The sequence below is a fragment of the Salmo trutta genome, unplaced genomic scaffold (assembly GCF_901001165.1).
Source record: "Salmo trutta unplaced genomic scaffold, fSalTru1.1, whole genome shotgun sequence".
In the NCBI taxonomy this organism is placed as follows: Eukaryota; Metazoa; Chordata; class Actinopteri; order Salmoniformes; family Salmonidae; genus Salmo; species Salmo trutta.
The window spans coordinates 1,751,864-1,770,039 of NW_021823043.1; the positions used below are offsets into that span (position 1 = coordinate 1,751,864).

General features: G+C 46.1%; 2 protein-coding genes across 5 annotated transcripts; both read right to left on the reverse strand.

Moving 5' to 3' along the window:
- Positions 1-780: 780 nt before the first annotated feature.
- Positions 781-17,655, reverse strand: LOC115188369 (CD82 antigen). 2 transcript variants are annotated; one of them, XM_029747140.1, is made up of 8 exons: positions 17,436-17,655; positions 17,188-17,266; positions 16,858-16,970; positions 16,524-16,598; positions 16,200-16,304; positions 15,894-16,070; positions 15,612-15,695; positions 781-1,175 (listed from the first exon to the last, which is right to left on the reverse strand). In XM_029747140.1, exons 1-8 carry the CDS (start codon positions 17,499-17,501, stop codon positions 882-884), a joined length of 993 nt encoding a protein of 330 aa, XP_029603000.1. In that variant the 5' UTR covers positions 17,502-17,655; the 3' UTR covers positions 781-881. The 2 variants fall into 2 exon arrangements, with proteins under 2 accessions (XP_029603000.1, XP_029603001.1); XM_029747141.1 differs by lacking the exon at positions 781-1,175 and adding an exon at positions 13,883-15,043 and having other exon boundaries at positions 17,436-17,640.
- On the reverse strand, positions 6,079-10,476 carry LOC115188367 (thymidine phosphorylase). 3 transcript variants are annotated; one of them, XM_029747132.1, is made up of 11 exons: positions 10,231-10,476; positions 9,975-10,079; positions 9,262-9,453; positions 8,648-8,850; positions 8,405-8,503; positions 8,176-8,305; positions 7,973-8,091; positions 7,610-7,772; positions 7,080-7,307; positions 6,769-6,909; positions 6,079-6,680 (listed from the first exon to the last, which is right to left on the reverse strand). In XM_029747132.1, exons 1-11 carry the CDS (start codon positions 10,277-10,279, stop codon positions 6,541-6,543), a joined length of 1,569 nt encoding a protein of 522 aa, XP_029602992.1. In that variant the 5' UTR covers positions 10,280-10,476; the 3' UTR covers positions 6,079-6,540. The 3 variants fall into 3 exon arrangements, with proteins under 3 accessions (XP_029602992.1, XP_029602995.1, XP_029602996.1); XM_029747135.1 differs by having other exon boundaries at positions 9,262-9,408; positions 10,231-10,475; XM_029747136.1 differs by lacking the exon at positions 10,231-10,476 and having other exon boundaries at positions 9,262-9,412.
- Positions 17,656-18,176: the final 521 nt, after the last annotated feature.

Here is an 18,176-nt window from a genome sequence, read left to right on the forward strand (position 1 = left end):
CGTGACACTAGCTGCAGACTAGTAATTAGTATCGAAGATTTGCGCTTATTCTGTCGGGATCAATAGTCTCAGAGTAGAAAAGGGCCAGATCATGTCTGTGCTCACGGGGGCGGGCCAATGACTTTGAAGGATATACATTTCTCTCACATTAACGGTTCAACATCACCTTACATAATTTCACAAATAGTTTCATCTTTACTCATTCGTTTTATACAATAATTAGACGCAAACCTCATAACGGAGGCTCCTGTAAAACAGACTTATGGTAATGTGGCTGTATTGTCTTTCATAAGGTCACAAACATGAAACAAAACGGACCGGGTCGTAACTGGCAACTCCACCGACCGTTTACACATTCTCCAAAACATGGATATTGTTCAGTTCTCAAGTTCTGTGATGTAGAAGAAGTTCCTTTGTTCTCTCTATGTGTCTCTTTCTGCATGTCTAGGTGGAGAGTCTCCTCTAGGAATTTACGACCTGAGATAACAGAACCTGGGTGTAGGAGGGAGAGAGAGAGAGGGGGATGGTACTCACTATACCCAAAGTGGGCCATATCATGACACCTCACTGATCCTTACATCTGACCCTGGTCTATACCTGTCTTCCTCTGAAAGCACTGAACTGAGCATTTAGAGTTAGAGCAATTCCAGTGGCGGCTGGTGGGAGGAGATACAGGAGGACGGGCTCATTGTAATGGCTGGAATGGAATTCATGGAATGGTATCAAACATGTGGAAACCACGTTTGACTCTGTTCCAAATATACCATTACAGCCATTACAATGAGCCCATCCTCCTATTGCTCCTCCCACCAAACTCCACTGAGCAATTCAATGTTAGCACCCAAAGTGTCTTCAGTCATACAGCAACACTCTGGTCCTGGTTAGTGGTGGTAGGAATGGTTTGGTCCGAAGTCAGCCTGGTGTTGGTCATCAGAGTAGGCAAGGATTTCTTCAGGGTAGGCAATGATTTGTTCAGGGTAGGCAAGGTTTGTATGTGCGTAGGCCTGGTTTGGTTCAGGATAAGCATGGTTTTGGTCAGGGTAGTCAGGGTCATCAAGGAAGTCAGGGTTTGGTTCACAATGTTCCTCAGAGCGAATCAGTTGACAACCATTTCTCAGCTTGGCTTTCTGACCAACAGTCTGGTATAGATACACAGCCACTATAAACTGGAGGACCTGTTTAACATCAACAACAACAACAACAAACTGAAGGACCTGTTTAACATCAACAACAACAAACTGGAGGACCTGTCGATCAAGACAAATGTGAACAACTGAATAATATGTGTGTGTCTGTGTTCATGTGGCAGGGTGTGTGTGTGTGTGTGTCGGTGTGTTACCTGAATGTTTAGCAGGACATTCTAACCAAGTGAGAGAGACTTTGTCATTTCTTCAAACGATCATCTTTATTTAATAAGAATTGCAATAATGAAGCTGGTCGACCCCACACTCTTGAGTGTAAGGCCGAGAGCTCAACGATACAGAAAAAACAGAGGTCCTATATAGCAGACCTAAAAATGCTTAGTCATGGCTGGTTCCACCCCTCCCATGCAGATCGGGGCATCATAAGCTACCTTGGGTTCATCTTGTGGTTATGTTCACCGGTGTTGTTTCCCCGTACCTTGGGTTAGTTTCTCAGAAGCAAAGATCATTAGAAACAAATAGGGGTTTGTTCTATTTCTCAGGCTCTCTCTATCTCGGCTCACACCATTTTCCTTGACTATATCCACAGACCAGCTGCAGGGAGCTAGAGGGGAACCATCCCTTTACAGAAGCACAGCATTTGTAGTTATGAAAATCTCTTACTATTGTTAAGCATATAATTCAACGATCAATATTCAACAAAGCAGGTAAATACATAATATTTCCCTTACGGTTTCCACACATCTAAGTTCCTGTAGTTTGTTAAAACAGGATGTCACATACTACAGTCGAAACCAAAAGGCTCTTATCTGTACGCCCAGACCCATGACTAAGTCACACAAGACAAGCCTATACTAAAATATAACAATGGATAATACTCCAAGTAAAAACAGCATAGTATGTTCAATTAAACAACATGGTAGGTAATTCAATAATTTCCTCCATAATGGTTACATAAAACAGGTTACTTAAGGCAAAAACAAAAGTAGGGTGGTTGGTCGGGATGGATGAGTGGACGTATAACACAAACGTCTAGCAACCCCAAGGTTGCGTGTTTGAATCTCATCACGGAAAACTTTAGCAACTTTTAGCTAATTAGCAACATTGTAACTACTTTATAGTTACGTTGCAACTACTTATCAAGTTAGCTAACCCTTCCCCTAATCCTTTTAGCTAACCCTTCCACTAACCTTAACCCCTAGAGCTAGTTAGCGTTAGCCACCTAGCTGTTAGCAACAACAAATTGTAATTTGTGACATATGATACGCTTAACAAATTCGAAACATATTGTGTGAATTGTTATTCATAACATATCATTAAAAATGGATAATGGACATCCACAAATTAAGATACCATACGAAACGTTACATATCATAGTAAATGGAGTGTTTTGGTTTTATATACACACAAAATAATACGAAATGCTCTGAGACCAAGTTGAGAAAACCAGGCACAGCTCATCACCCGTCAAACACCATCCCTACAGTGAAGCCTGGTGGCAGCATCATGCTATGGGGATGCTATTCAGCTGTATGGACTGGGAGACTGGCAAGGATAGAGGGAACAATGAATGGATCCAAATACAGGCAAATCCTTGATGATGACCTGCTTTAGAGTGCAAACAACTTTAGACTGAGGCAAAGATTTACGTTCCAATAGGACAATGACCTCAAGCTTACAGCCAAAGCAATGCTGGGATGACTTCAGAACAACAATGTGAAAGTCCTTGAGTGGCCCAGCCAAAGCCTAGACTTGAACGCATTGGAAATCTGTGGATTGAAGGACTTGAAGATTGCTGTTTTTCGCCGCTCCCCATCTAATTTAACAGAGCTTGAGAACAGAACAGAGCTTGAGAAAAGGAAGAATGGGAGAAAACCCCCAAATCCAGATGTGCAAAGCTGATACAGACAAACCCAAGATGGCACAAATCTGTATTCGCTGCCAAAGGTGCTTCTACAAAGTATAGATTCAGGGGTGTGAATACTTATGTAAATTTGATTTCTGTATTTAATTTTCAATACATTTGCAAAATATTTTTATATTGATTGAGATGTAGCCTACATTGGGCCTTTATGATATCCTTTACAAATCAAATCAAACTAAATTGTATTTGTCACATACACATATTTAGCAGATATGTGTACGTGAGTGAGTAGTGAAATGCTTGTGTTCCTAGCTCCAACAGTGCAGTAATATCTCCTTTCTTTCTGTAATGTTTCCTTTCTTTCTGTGCCACCAAATGTTTGCATAATATTAAAGTTACCAGGTTTTTAGGGCCATACTGGCCAAACATTTTGTTCTTTTATTTCTATTATAATAGAGATGTGTGGACATGTGTGTTCATATTTAGAAGCATCGTGGAAAGCAGTATCGTTTTTGTTTTGGAAGAATCTGTTCAGTTCATGCTGAGACAAACCAAAAAGGAAAATCCCTACACACACTAATGAAACTGTCAGTGAAACTGATATAACACAGTCAGCTGTCAATCAGCATTTGTCTTGGCTTACTGTGTGTGTTTCTGGATAACAGTCAGGAAGTCACGCCTGACATACTTCCGACCACAACTCCTGATTCTTGCTTACAAGCAAAAATTAAAGCAGGAAGCAGCAGTTACTCGGTCTATAAAAAAGTGGTCAGATGAAGCAGATGCTAAACTACAGGACTGTTTTGCTATCACAGACTGGAACATGTTCCGGGATTCCATCAAACAGGCAAAGCGTCAATAAGGGGCTAGATTGAATCATACTACACCGTCTCCGACGCTGATTTTATGTGGCAGGGCTTGCAAACTATTACAGACTACAAAGGGAAGCACAGCCGCAAGCTGCCCAGTGACACGAGCCAACTAGACCAGCTAAATCACTTCTATGCTCGCTTCGAGGCAAGCAACACTGAGGCATGCATGAGAGCATCAGCAGTTCCGGATGACTGTGTGATCACGCTCTCCATAGCCGACGTGAGTAAGACCTTTAAACAGGTCAACATTCACAAGCCTGTGGGGCCAGATGGATTACCAGGACGTGTGCTCCGGGCATGTGCTGACCAACTGGCAGGTGTCTTCACTGACATTTTCAACATGTCCCTGATTGAGACTGTAACACCAACATGTTTCAAGCAGACCACCATAGTCCCTGTGCCCAAGAACACGAAGGCAACCTGCCTAAATGACTACAGACCCGTAGCACTCACGTCCGTGGCCATTAAAAATGCTTTGAAAGGCTGGTAATGGCTCACATCAACACCATTATCCCAGAAACCCTAGACCCACTCCAATTTGCATACCGCCCAAACAGATCCACAGATGATGCAATCTCTATTGCACTCCACACAGCCCTTTCCCACCTGGATAAAAGGAACGATGTGAGAATGCTATTCATTGCTATTCATACAGCTCAGCTTTCAACACCATAGTACCCTCAAAGCTCATCACTAAGCTAAGGATCCTGGGACTAAACACCTCCCTCTGCAACTGGATCCTGGACTTCCTGATGGGCCGTCCCCAGGTGGTGAGGGTAGGTAGCAACACATCTGCCACACTGATCCTCAACACTGGAGCCCCCCAGGGGTGCATGCTCAGTCCCCTCCTGTACTCCCTGTTCACCCACGACTGCATGGCCAGGCACGACTCCAACACCATCATTAAGTTTGCTGATGACACAACAGTGGTAGGCCTGACCACCGACAACGACGAGACAGCTTATAGGGAGGAGGTCAGAGACCTGACCTGACCGGGTGTAGCCAGAATAACAACCTATCCCTCAACATGACCAAGACAAAGGAGATGATTGTGCACTACAGGAAAAGGAGGGCCGAGCACGCTCCCATTCTCATCGACGGGGCTGTAGTGGAGCAGGTTGAGAGCTTCAAGTTCCTTGGTGTCCACATCACCAACAAACTAGAATGGTCCAAACATACCAAAACAGTCGTGAAGAGGGCACGACAAAGCCTATTCTCCCTCAGGAAACTAAAAAGATTTGGCATGGGTCCTGAGATCCTCAAAGGGTTCTACAGCTGCACCATCCTGACTGGTTGCATCACTGCCTGGTACGGCAACTGCTCGGCCTCCGACTGCAAGGCACTACAGAGGGTAGTGCGTACGGCCCAGTACATTACTGGGGCTAAGCTGCCTGCCATCCAGGACCTCTACACGAGGCGGTGTCAGAGGACGGCCCCAAAAATTGTCAAAGACCCCAGCCACCCCAGTAATAGACGGTTCTCTCTTCTATTGCATGGCAAGCGGTACCGGAGTGCCAAGTCTAGGACAAAAAGGTTTCTCAACAGTGTTTACCCACAAGCCATAAGACTCCTGAACAGGTAATCAAATGGTTACCCGGACTATTTGCATTGTGGGCCCCCCCCAACCCCTCTTTTACGCTGCTGCTACTCTGTTTATCATATATGCATAGTCACTTTAACTATACATTCATGTACATACTACCTCAATTGGGCCGACCAACCAGTGCTCCCTGTACATTGGCTAACCGGGCTATCTGCATTGTGTCCCGCCACCCGCCACCCACCAACCCCTCTTTTACGCTACTGCTACTCTCTGTTCATCATATATGCATAGTCACTTTAACCATATCTACATGTACATACTACCTCAATCAGCCCGACTAACCGGTGTCTGTATGTAGCCTCGCTACTGTTATTTTTCACTGTCTTTTTACTGTTGTTTTAATTTCTATACTTACCTATTGTTCACCTAATACCTTTTTTGCACTATTGGTTAGAGCCTGTAAGTAAGCATTTCACGTGACAAATAAACTTTGATTTGATTTGAGTTGCTCAACGGTTCCCCCAAGTTGGGCAAGCTAGCGCCTTTGACTGTCGGCCCAGATGATGTATGGTCCTACTGGTCACACACACACAGACAAAACATGAATCTGTTGCCCAGAAACAGGCTCCAGACAGAACAATAGCTCAATCATTGGTGTGCAGGAATAACCTTTACTCTGTCTCCCGTTAACTTAAGAGGAACCAGTCAGTTTCTGTCAAGTATTGGCTGAGCTCCCAGACATCCTGGGGTCATGCTACACACCCAGAACAGTTACAACAGGCCTTTATTAATGTGCACACACACACTTTTATATGAGTTAGTTTCTTTAACCATCTCAAGCCCAATGCCTAGGCTTCAAGAAGGATATTTTAGTACACAAGCATTAGTAAGGTTTAACAGAAATTGCCCTCACACAGTTCCTGGAAACGGTTAACATCTATTCAGTCTCCACAGAATCTTGTGACTTTATATGGGTGGTTCAGAGAGGACTTTGAGAGTAAAGAGCAGGAGACACAGGCCTTTAGTTCTGAACTATACATCCTTTAAAAATAAAACACTGAGATTCCCAAAGGCAGGTCATCTCCCAGTCAAGCTTTAACATAGAGTGGATTTGTGTCACTATGGCAGTATGATTTCTGCCACTAGTGGCTGTGTCAGTAGCTGGTCGGCGGGCCCCAGTGTCAGCGCCCCTTGGAGACTGAGTCTCTGCTCTGCGCTCAGCGCCGGAGTCTCGTAGTGGACACGCAGCCATGGCTGCCCTGGGGTCAGAGGGCAAAGGTCAGTCAGATCAGGGTGACACTGACTAACACACACACACACACACACACACAGGGTCAGAGTTCTCACCTTTCTCCACCTTCTGTCCCAAAGACAGCAGAAGCTCCGCCCCCACGCTGTGATTGACAGGGTCTCCGGCCTTCGAACGTCCCGCCCCCAACCTGTGCAGCACCTGAGCAATGACCATGCCGTCTATGTCCAGCACTGTCCCTGCAGACACCAAAAGACAAAGTCATGCAGTGTATACGTGTGTGTGCATTTGTGTATCTGTACCTGTGTGTGTGTGTGTGTGTGTGTGTGTGTGTGTGTGTGTGTGTGTGTGTGTGTGTGTGTGTGTGTGTGTGTGTGTGTGTGTGTGTGTGTGTGTGTGTGTGTGTTACCGTGGCCCTGTGTCTCCAGTTCTGTCTGGTAGTGTGCCCGTCTCAGGATGCTGTAGTAGTCTGTGTTGGTTGAACAGAGTGATGCAGCGATCTGACTGGTTACTCCCTGACCAATCATCATGTTCTGGAACTTTTCCAGGGCTGCACCATTCTGCAGGGTTGTAGAGATCACCTTTTTACCCTCCTCCAGGCTCCCTGCACGGCCAACCATCCACAACAGCAGCCCACCTACACACACACACACACACACACACACACACACACACACACACACACACACACACACACACACACACACACAGACACACACACACACACACACACACACACACACACACACACAGAAGATTGACTTGAATTTGAAGGTAATGACTTCAGAATGACTTGGAACTTCCACAGCTTCTGTGTCTAGACTGTAGCTAAGCCCGAGCAGCACTGACATTCTAACTAGGTCTTTGTCTGCTTGGTTTTGGTCCAAAGGAACCAATTCACTGAGTTTGTGTGTTTGTGTGTCTGTGTGTATTCCTCACCCAGACTTGTGACCAGCTCCAGTATGTCGTCTGGCCCCCTCCCCTTTAGACACTCCAGGGACTCCATCACTTCCAGAGTGTTCCCCACACAGCGACCAATAGGACAGTTCATACGACTAAGCACCGCCCCCGTACGGATCCCCAAACTGTTCCCAACTGTCACCTGCAGGAGAGATTGGGGTCAAGGGTCACGGCTCTGCTTTTTGTTATGTCCTTTCTATTCCAGACTTGACAACCAGGTGAGTTCCTAACTAAATCAACGACCTTATTTGTTCAATCAAGTACAAGGCAGGAGTGAAAACATGGCCCTCCAGACATTCAAACAAGAATGGGGTAAAGGTCAGGTATCAGTGTTAGGGTTACCATGGACTGGGCCAGTGACTTGGCACTGCCCAGGTCTTTGTAGAGAGCTGCATTCCCAAACTTCACATCCAGAACCAACGCATTCAGAGACTCAGCACCCTTCTTAGAGATGATAGAGCCTGGAGAGGACACACACACTATTCAGATGTTCATTTCTCTACTTTGAAAGGTAGTCCAGTTTGCTGTTGTTGTTGTTGTCAGACCTGTGATGAGTGGGAGGCTGTCGACTGTAGACGTAACGTCTCTCAGAGCGTACATGACCTTATCAGCAGGCACCAGGTTATCTGTCTGTCCTACAATGCAACAGCCAACCTCCTCCAGGATTCCATGCAGCTGAGGATGGTGCCACAATATCACACGTTAATAACGAGAGAGAACGAGAGAGAGAGATAGAGAGAGATAGAGATATAGAGAGAGAGAGAGAGAGAGTACCTGTTGTACTGACTGATAGACGTTAAAGCCAGGGATAGACTCCAGTTTGTCGAGCGTGCCGCCTGTGTGCGCCAGACCTCTGCCACTTATCATGGGTACCTATGGACACAGCTTCTGATAGTCAGACACACACACACACTCAGACACACACACACACACACACCCACACACACATAGACACACACACACGTAGGCACACACACACAGAAACACACACACACACAGGTGGATCCAGGCAGGTACCTTGCAGCCGCAGGCAGCCAGAGCAGGAGCCAGCACCAGGCTGATCTTGTCCCCCACTCCACCCGTCGAGTGTTTATCCACCACTAGCCCCTCCCACTCTGCCGGCCATGACATCACTTCCCCTGACATCATCATCTCCTTCGTCAGTGCGAGAGTCTCCTCCGCTACCATGCCCTGCAGCCAGATTGCCATCAGCATGGCCCCTACACACGCACAGACACACGCACAAACACACACACACATACACACACACGCACATGCACAGACACACGCACAAACACACACACATACACACATGCACATACACACACGTGCGCGCACACACACACACACACACACACACACATCAGGTCAGAATTGTAACTGTAGAGTGCAGGTTTTGGCCTGAGCTTGACTATTGATACTCAGTCTAAAGTGTGTGGGGGTCTTCCTCTCTGCAGACCTATGGTCTGCCATCTGCCTTATCTGGCATCTCACACACTGTGACTCTGTGACCTACCTGCACGTCACTGGATGGTGTGTGTGTGTGTGTGTGTGTGTGTGTGTGTGTGTGTGTGTGTGTGTGTGTGTGTGTGTGTGTGTGTGTGTGTGTGTGTGTGTGTGTGTGTGTGTACCAATCTGACTCTCTTGGATGGTCTTGTCCTTGACACCCTGAACGAAGTCTCGGATCTCCCCAGCGCTCAGCTGTTCACCGTTCCGTTTCTTGCGGATGTGCTCGGGGAAAGAGGCTGCGCTCTGCTCGTGTTGCGCCATCCCTGCAGCTGACTGACACACAGCGGATTGACACACAGTGGACTGACACACAGTGGATTGACACACAGTGGACTGACACACAGTGGACTGACACACAGCGGATTGACACACAGCGGATTGACACACAGTGGACTGACACACAGCTGCATGTGACAAGTAGGAGAGGAAAATACAAGAGGGATTGTTTTAAATCATAAACTATTGTGTGTGTGTGTGTATGTGTGTGTGTGTATCAACAGAATCGTCGGAATGAATACACCCCGATCACCGTAAATAGAGTTCACTCTCATAACTGCCACGTTGCGTTCCTTCTCTCCCTTTGCTTGTGGACTTCAGTGTACAACACATCAGCTGTATGTGACCAGGCAACAAAAACATTTCCAAGCCAAACCTCTACAAACAACCTACATCTTTGTTACCATATTAGCTAAAGTAACGGCATACATCATCAGCATAGTTAATAGAACTAACGCGTTAGTAAACCCGCTACAATCATGCAGTAACGTCAGTGTAACAGTTAACAGTTATACAAGTGGGCCCCAGTGGCAATAAATTAGTAATACCAACATCTTACCTTGACTTAGAACAGTTCTAGTGTTGTGTTGGAAAGTATGTTTGAGCAGGGCGTTTCTGTTGGCTGAACTAGCCAGCTGAATTTGCCAGATAAACGAAAATGAAACTGAAAAAAAAAGAAAAATAACAATAATAATCTCTCTCTCTTGCTCTATTTCTCTCTTGCTTCTACTTCATTTTGGAAGAAATTCATTTGTTCAAAACTGTTCAACTATTGTCTTTCTCTGAGTCAACTGCCCATATCATGGATTACTCACCTTTCCTGTCGGGACGTGATTGGTCTCTTTTCCGCCATCTACTGGACATTTTGCACTATGGCCCTCAGCTATGTTTGGACTGTTATTGTCCACGTTGGCAGTGTTCTAGTGTTCTATGGAATAGATGGCTCTCCTATTCTTGGCACTTTGCCCAGTCATATTTAAGGTTAGAAATACCTTTCTAGACATTCTGATGCTTCTAGCTTTGAGTTCCATTTTTTGATAACATATCTACAGTATTTCACTTTTTAATGTGTATAGTATCGCTTACTAGGTGTTGTCCAATGAATTATGTAACCACTCCCTCTTCAAATCAGGGCTGATTGGAAAAATCTGTCCAAAAGAGGACATTGTATTGTCATTTCTTTGTACTCCCTGAGGAAAGCCATGCAGCCGAAATGCGTCTGAGATTTTGAACTTTATTTTCATTGAACATGCTATACAAATAAAAGCATTTTAATTAATTGTATGAAGAGTGCCTTGGTCCTCCTTTCTTTATGATGACCAATTTACCCCTTTTACCAAAGAGCACCTTCTGTCTACCAAAATCTACTATTGTGTACCTCAGCAGCGCTGCCCTTCCTCCTCTTATTTTCTACATGTGTCTGTTAAGGTTTTCAAAACTTCAGAGTTTCCAACCTGTACTGGAAAGCTGCTCCTGAACACTGTCATGTCTTCCAACCTTGAGGACACACGGGTCAAATACCCCCCTCTGTCTGTCTGTATGGATGGACTAGTGGCCAATGGGTGTGAGTGGTGGAGCGGGTCAGTTAGTCAATAACTACTACAGTAGTCACAACCCACCACGAGTCAGAAAGGGAAACAGTCATGTTGACCTAAATAAATCTGACCCTACCACATCCCCTCATCCCCTTACCCTCACCCTTCTTCTCACCCCTCCCCTTACACTCACCCCTCCCCCTCCCCTTACCCTCACCCCTCCCCTTACCCTCACCCCTCCCCTTACCCTCACCCTTCTTCTTACCCTCACCTGTCTTCCTCTACCTGAACCCACCCTGATCCTTACATCTGACCCTGGTCTATACCTGTCCTCCTCTACCTGTACCCTCCCTGATCCTTACATCTGACCCTGGTCTATACCTGTCCTCCTCTACCTGTACCCTCCCTGATCCTTACATCTGACCCTGGTCTATACCTGTCCTCCTCTACCTGAACCCTCCCTGATCCTTACATCTGACCCTGGTCTATACCTGTCTTCCTCTACCTGTACCCTCCCTGATCCTTACATCTGACCCTGGTCTATACCTGTCCTCCTCTACCTGTATCCTCCCTGATCCTTACATCTGACCCTGGTCTATACCTGTCCTCCTCTACCTGTACCCTCCCTGATCCTTACATCTGACCCTGGTCTATACCTGTCCTCCTCTACCTGTATCCTCCCTGATCCTTACATCTGGCCCTGGTCTATACCTGTCCTCCTCTACCTGTACCCTCCCTGATCCTTACATCTGACCCTGGTCTATACCTGTCTTCCTCTACCTGTACCCTCCCTGATCCTTACATCTGACCCTGGTCTATACCTGTCCTCCTCTACCTGTACCCTCCCTGATCCTTACATCTGACCCTGGTCTATACCTGTCTTCCTCTACCTGTACCCTCCCTGATCCTTACATCTGGCCCTGGTCTATACCTGTCTTCCTCTACCTGTACCCTCCCTGATCCTTACATCTGACCCTGGTCTATACCTGTCTTCTTCTACCTGTATCCTCCCTGATCCTTACATCTGACCCTGGTCTATACCTGTCCTCCTCTACCTGTACCCTCCCTGATCCTTACATCTGACCCTGGTCTATACCTGTCTTCCTCTACCTGTACCCTCCCTGATCCTTACATCTGGCCCTGGTCTATACCTGTCTTCCTCTACCTGTACCCTCCCTGATCCTTACATCTGACCCTGGTCTATACCTGTCTTCTTCTACCTGTACCCTCCCTGATCCTTACATCTGACCCTGGTCTATACCTGTCCTCCTCTACCTGTACCCTCCCTGATCCTTACATCTGACCCTGGTCTATACCTGTCCTCCTCTACCTGTACCCTCCCTGATCCTTACATCTGACCCTGGTCTATACCTGTCTTCCTCTTCCTGTACCCTCCCTGATCCTTACATCTGACCCTGGTCTATACCTGTCCTCCTCTACCTGTACCCTCCCTGATCCTTACATCTGGCCCTGGTCTATACCTGTCCTCCTCTACCTGTACCCTCCCTGATCCTTACATCTGACCCTGGTCTATACCTGTCCTCCTCTACCTGTACCCTCCCTGATCCTTACATCTGACCCTGGTCTATACCTGTCCTCCTCTACCTGTACCCTCCCTGATCCTTACATCTGGCCCTGGTCTATACCTGTCCTCCTCTACCTGTACCCTCCCTGATCCTTACATCTGACCCTGGTCTATACCTGTCCTCCTCTACCTGTACCCTCCCTGATCCTTACATCTGACCCTGGTCTATACCTGTCCTCCTCTACCTGTACCCTCCCTGATCCTTACATCTGACCCTGGTCTATACCTGTCCTCCTCTACCTGTACCCTCCCTGATCCTTACATCTGACCCTGGTCTATACCTGTCCTTCCTCTACCTGTACCCTCCCTAGTCCTTACATCTGACCCTGGTCTATACCTGTCCTTCCTCTACCTGTACCCTCCCTGATCCTTACATCTGACCCTGGTCTATACCTGTCCTCCTCTACCTGTACCCTCCCTGATCCTTACATCTGACCCTGGTCTATACCTGTCCTCCTCTACCTGTACCCTCCCTGATCCTACTGACCTACGTCTCCTCTACCTGTACCCTCCCTGATCCTTACATCTGACCCTGGTCTATACCTGTCTTCCTCTTCCTGTACCCTCCCTGATCCTTACATCTGACCCTGGTCTATACCTGTCTTCTTCTACCTGTACCCTCCCTGATCCTTACATCTGACCCTGGTCTATACCTGTCCTCCTCTACCTGTACCCTCCCTAGTCCTTACATCTGACCCTGGTCTATACCTGTCTTCCTCTACCTGTACCCTCCCTGATCCTTACATCTGACCCTGGTCTATACCTGTCCTCCTCTACCTGTACCCTCCCTGATCCTTACATCTGACCCTGGTCTATACCTGTCCTCCTCTACCTGTACCCTCCCTGATCCTTACATCTGACCCTGGTCTATACCTGTCCTCCTCTACCTGTACCCTCCCTGATCCTTACATCTGACCCTGGTCTATACCTGTCTTCCTCTTCCTGTACCCTCCCTGATCCTTACATCTGACCCTGGTCTATACCTGTCTTCTTCTACCTGTACCCTCCCTGATCCTTACATCTGACCCTGGTCTATACCTGTCCTCCTCTACCTGTACCCTCCCTAGTCCTTACATCTGACCCTGGTCTATACCTGTCCTCCTCTACCTGTACCCTCCCTAGTCCGAACCTAACATCTGACCTGTCTTCCCTCATGCCTTAATACATATGGTTTTCCATCAAATATGAAAGACACATAATGGAACTTAATCAAAGCATTTCATAGGCCTATACCCACAACATCACTTACGCCACATTTCACAAACAGAATGCTACTCTTTATGTATAAAACTCACCTGTGTCACTCAAGATAACCAGATGAGGGTGCCATTGTGAAGAATCAAGAAATCCCATTTTGAAGATTTTAATGCGTAATTTACAGACAGTCAATCACTTATCACCAATGTCAGGCATCACTCAGTGATAGCACTATCAAACTCAATGAACTATTTCAAGGCAGCAATGTTAACGCTGTCCGTCTGCAGACATAACAACAGTCTTGTGAAATGTAAAGGGGTTCAAAAGTTGTTTGTATTAGTCAATGGTGGAGTCGGCTTGCAGTTTCAAAATGGTGGTACCTTTCTTTATGTCTACATTTCCAAGTAACTGTTCAGGCTGACCAGGACCGTACACAACTATTCACACAAGGTGAGGTCCGGCTGATCAGTACCGTACACAACTATTCACACAAGGTGAGGTCCGGCTGATCAGTACCGTACACAACTATTCACACAAGGTGAGGTCCGGCTGATCAGTACCGTACACAACTATTCACACAAGGTGAGGTCCGGCTGATCAGTACCGTACACAACTATTCACACAAGGTGAGGTCCGACTGACCAGTACCGTACACAACTATTCACACAAGGTGAGGTCCGGCTGATCAGTTAGGGCTGATCGGATCATTAAACAGTAAAAAACAATGGAAACTAATGAACTAAGATTGTTCTCATTGTCAGCAGAAAACCCTCTTTAGTAGAAGGCCTGTGTGGCTGAAAGCACTGAACTGAACATTTAGAGTTTGAGCAATTCCAGTGGCGGCTGGTGGCAGGAGCTACAGGAGGACGGGCTCATTGTAATGGCTGGAATGGAATTGATGGAATGGTATCAAACATATGGAAACCACGTTTGACTCCGTTCCAATCATTCCTTTCCAGTCATTACAATGAGCCCATCCTCCTATTGCTCCTCCCACCAAACTCCACTGAGCAATTCAATGTTAGCGCCCAAAGTGTCTTCAGTCATACAGCAACACTCTGGTCCTGGTTAGCGGTGGTAGGAATGGTTTGGTCCGAAGTCAGCCTGGTGTTGGTCTTCAGGGTAGGCAAAGTTTGTATGTGCGTAGGCCTGGTTTGGTTCAGGATAGGCATGGTTTTGGTCAGGGTCATCAAGGAAGTCAGGGTTTGGTTCACGATGGTCCTCAGAGCGAATCAGTTGACTAACATTTCTCAGCTTGGCTTTCTGACCAACAGTCTGGTACAGATACACAGCCACTATAAACTGGAGGATCTGTTTAACATCAACAACAACAACAACAAACTGGAGGACCTGTTTAACATCAACAACAACAACAAACTGAAGGACCTGTTTAACATCAACAACAACAACAACAAACTGGAGGACCTGTTTAACATCAACAACAACAACAAACTGAAGGACCTGTTTAACATCAACAACAACAACAACAAACTGAAGGACCTGTTTAACATCAACAACAACAACAACAAACTGGAGGACCTGTTTAACATCAACAACAACAACAACAAACTGAAGGACCTGTTTAACATCAACAACAACAAACTGGAAAACCTGTCGATTAAGACAAATGTGAACAGCTGAGTAGTGGGTGTGTGTGTGTGTGTGTGTGTGTGTGTGTGTGTGTGTGTGTGTGTGTGTGTGTGTGTGTGTGTGTGTGTGTGTGTGTCTTTGTGCATGTGTCTTTGTGCGTGTGTGTGTGTGTGTGCACGTGTGTGTGTGTGTGTTTGTGTGTGTGTGTCTTTGTGTGTGTGTGTCTCTGTGTGTCTGTGTGTGTGTGTTCGTGTGTGTGTTCGTGTGTGTTCATGTGTCTGTGTGTTACCTGAACGATTAGCAGGCCCACTTCCATGCCCACTATTGTCAAAGTGTTCTCCTTCAGCCAGTTGGTGATTATGTCTACACAACTCTGTAAAAAAAACACACACACACTTGAAAATGTCAATACAGATGGGAGGAGTGTGTGTGCATGAGAGAGAGAGAGAGAGAGAGAGAGAGAGAGAGAGAGAGAGAGAGAGAGAGAGAGAGAGAGACAGAGAGAGAGAGAGAGAGAGAGAGAGAGAGAGAGACAGAGAGACAGAGAGACAGAGACAGAGAGAGACTGTACCTGTGGATGGATCTGTGTTTCATTTCCATTTCCAAACAGCAGTGTGCTGAATCCTGAGATGGCAGGACAGTCCGTGGTGTTGAAACAGGAACAGGGATACACCTCTATCAGACTGTTGTTCTTAATGAACATGTTGCTCTGCCAGTCATTAGGACTCTGCATACCACAGCAGTGCCCCTACACACACACACATATTCACACACACGCACGTATTCACACACACGCACGCACACAATTGGTCAGTTCGGTCTCGCCTCATCTTCACTTTTGATGTGGACCATATTTCACAATTGCTGTCATACATACATAGCGCTGTACATTATCCAGAAGCTTCCAATGTCGTTGATTGTCAGGGTTTGTTCCATATTCAGTGATGATCTTATCCACTTCTATTTTCATCTTAGATGTGATCTGTAAGAACAAAACACATGTCTGTCTGTCTGTCTGTCTGTCTGTCTGTCTGTCTGTCTGTCTGTCTGTCTGTCTGTCTGTCTGTCTGTCTGTCTGTCTGTCTGTCTGTCTGTCTGTCTGTCTGTCTGTCTGTCTGTCTGTCTGTCATAGTACTATGCAACAACATGTTAAAGACAGCCCATTTTCTCTGAGATGCTTAATACTTGGTCCTGGACATACCTTTCCATGATTTAACAAAATGATGAAGGTGACAAACAGCTGACCAAGGACGATGCAGATCAGGAAGCCCATATACTGAGAGGAAAGGTAAGACAGAGAGTTGACTAAAATCAGTTAGACCACCACAAACACTACACTAGGAGCTTAAGATGAGTCACGTGTGTGTGTGCGTGTGTGTGTGTTAGTGATGCGTGGGTCAGCTGTTTGTTCCAACAAGCTCTCACAGTCTCACAGCAGAATCATACGTTTGTCCATAAACATCAAATTTCAAAGGTTATACTATATGTGATAAAGTGGGTGGGTGTGTTATTATGACCGTAACATGACCACTCACCAGTAGTAGGAAGCACCTGTTCTCCAGTTGGGCTCCCATACACCCCAGGATAGTGACACCAACCACCACTAGACCAATGATGAACAGTCCCCCAGCAACAGTCTTCACCTCAACTACACACACACACACACACACACACACACACACACACACACACACACACACACACACACACACACACACACACACACACACACACACACACACACACCAAAAACACAGGTGTGTTTTCGGAGGAACAATCACACCCTTGTCTCTCTCATAACATTTGAGTTAATATAGAAACTCTGAAATGTGACAAATGGCAATTCTCTGTCCAGTATAACTCACCAGAGCTGAGAACAGAAATGAAATTGTCTTTGTCAAACAAGATCCATACCGCACATCCAAAGATACAGAGCCCCAGAATCTGTGTAGAGGATTCAGAAAGCTGCATGTCACTTCATATGTAGTACATGAAACCCTAATGTAGGGAGGCAAAGCCACATCTCTGGATCGTTTTTAGAAGATTCAGATGATGAATGCTAGTTGGTTTAGATTAGGGTTAGGTTGAATTCTCCATCTTTTTTTGTTCTTACCAGGAAAACAGAGTTGAAAACTGCTGCAAAGAATTTCAGAATTTGAAACTTGTCGTCCACCTTCATGATGTCTTCCTGATATTTTATCTGTGGTTACTTCTCACTGACACGGCGACGGACAACAGCAATGCCAGACCAACTTTTTTTCTCTCACCTCCCTATCTGCCTGACTACTGTTAAGGTAATGCTTTATTTGGTAGGTGCCATTTCCTGGTTCCGTCACCTTGGGAACAGAGTCCAGCTCCTTGTTGTTCTTAATAATTAACTACACCCACGCATGAAGGTATCTCACACACACACACACACACACACACACACACACACACACACACACACACACACACACACACACACACACACACACACACACACACACACACACACCTACCTATCTACCTACCACCTACCTTCTTACCTTCCTGATACTTGAAGTGCTGTGGTCCTGGATCCTATGTCCTAGTAGCCTATGAGACAATTGTTATGGCATGGGTTTGAATCCTGAGTCTTCCATGGTAGGGATAACCTACATTTTTTGACACACAAAGTCAGCATGCTGTTTAGGTGTTTGTTACAGAACAATAAACTGATGTTTGAGAGCAGTTGAGGCTGCTGAGGGGAGGATGGCTCACTCCATTCTAGACATTATTATGAGCCGTCCTCCCCTCAGCAGCCTCCACTGTTTGAGAGACATAATGAACATCTAAATGCAGAATGGCTCTGGTTGGTGGGAAAGATACAGTT

Excerpts from the sequence above, each read along its gene's own strand:
- LOC115188367 (XM_029747132.1), bottom strand. The coding sequence starts at position 10,279 with ATGTCCAGTAGATGGCGGAAAAGAGACCAATCACGTCCCGACAGGAAA. Across the intron at positions 10,080-10,230 it reads ATCACGTCCCGACAGGAAAG|TTTCATTTTCGTTTATCTGG; the intron begins GTGAGTAATCCA and ends TTTTTTTTTCAG. Across the intron at positions 7,308-7,609 it reads GGAGCTGGTCACAAGTCTGG|GTGGGCTGCTGTTGTGGATG; the intron begins GTGAGGAATACA and ends GTGTGTGTGTAG.
- LOC115188369 (XM_029747140.1), bottom strand. The coding sequence starts at position 17,501 with ATGAAGGTGGACGACAAGTTTCAAATTCTGAAATTCTTTGCAGCAGTT. Across the intron at positions 16,971-17,187 it reads CATTTCTGTTCTCAGCTCTG|TTGAGGTGAAGACTGTTGCT; the intron begins GTGAGTTATACT and ends GTGTGTGTGTAG. Across the intron at positions 15,696-15,893 it reads AAACACAGATCCATCCACAG|AGTTGTGTAGACATAATCAC; the intron begins GTACAGTCTCTC and ends TTTTTTTTACAG.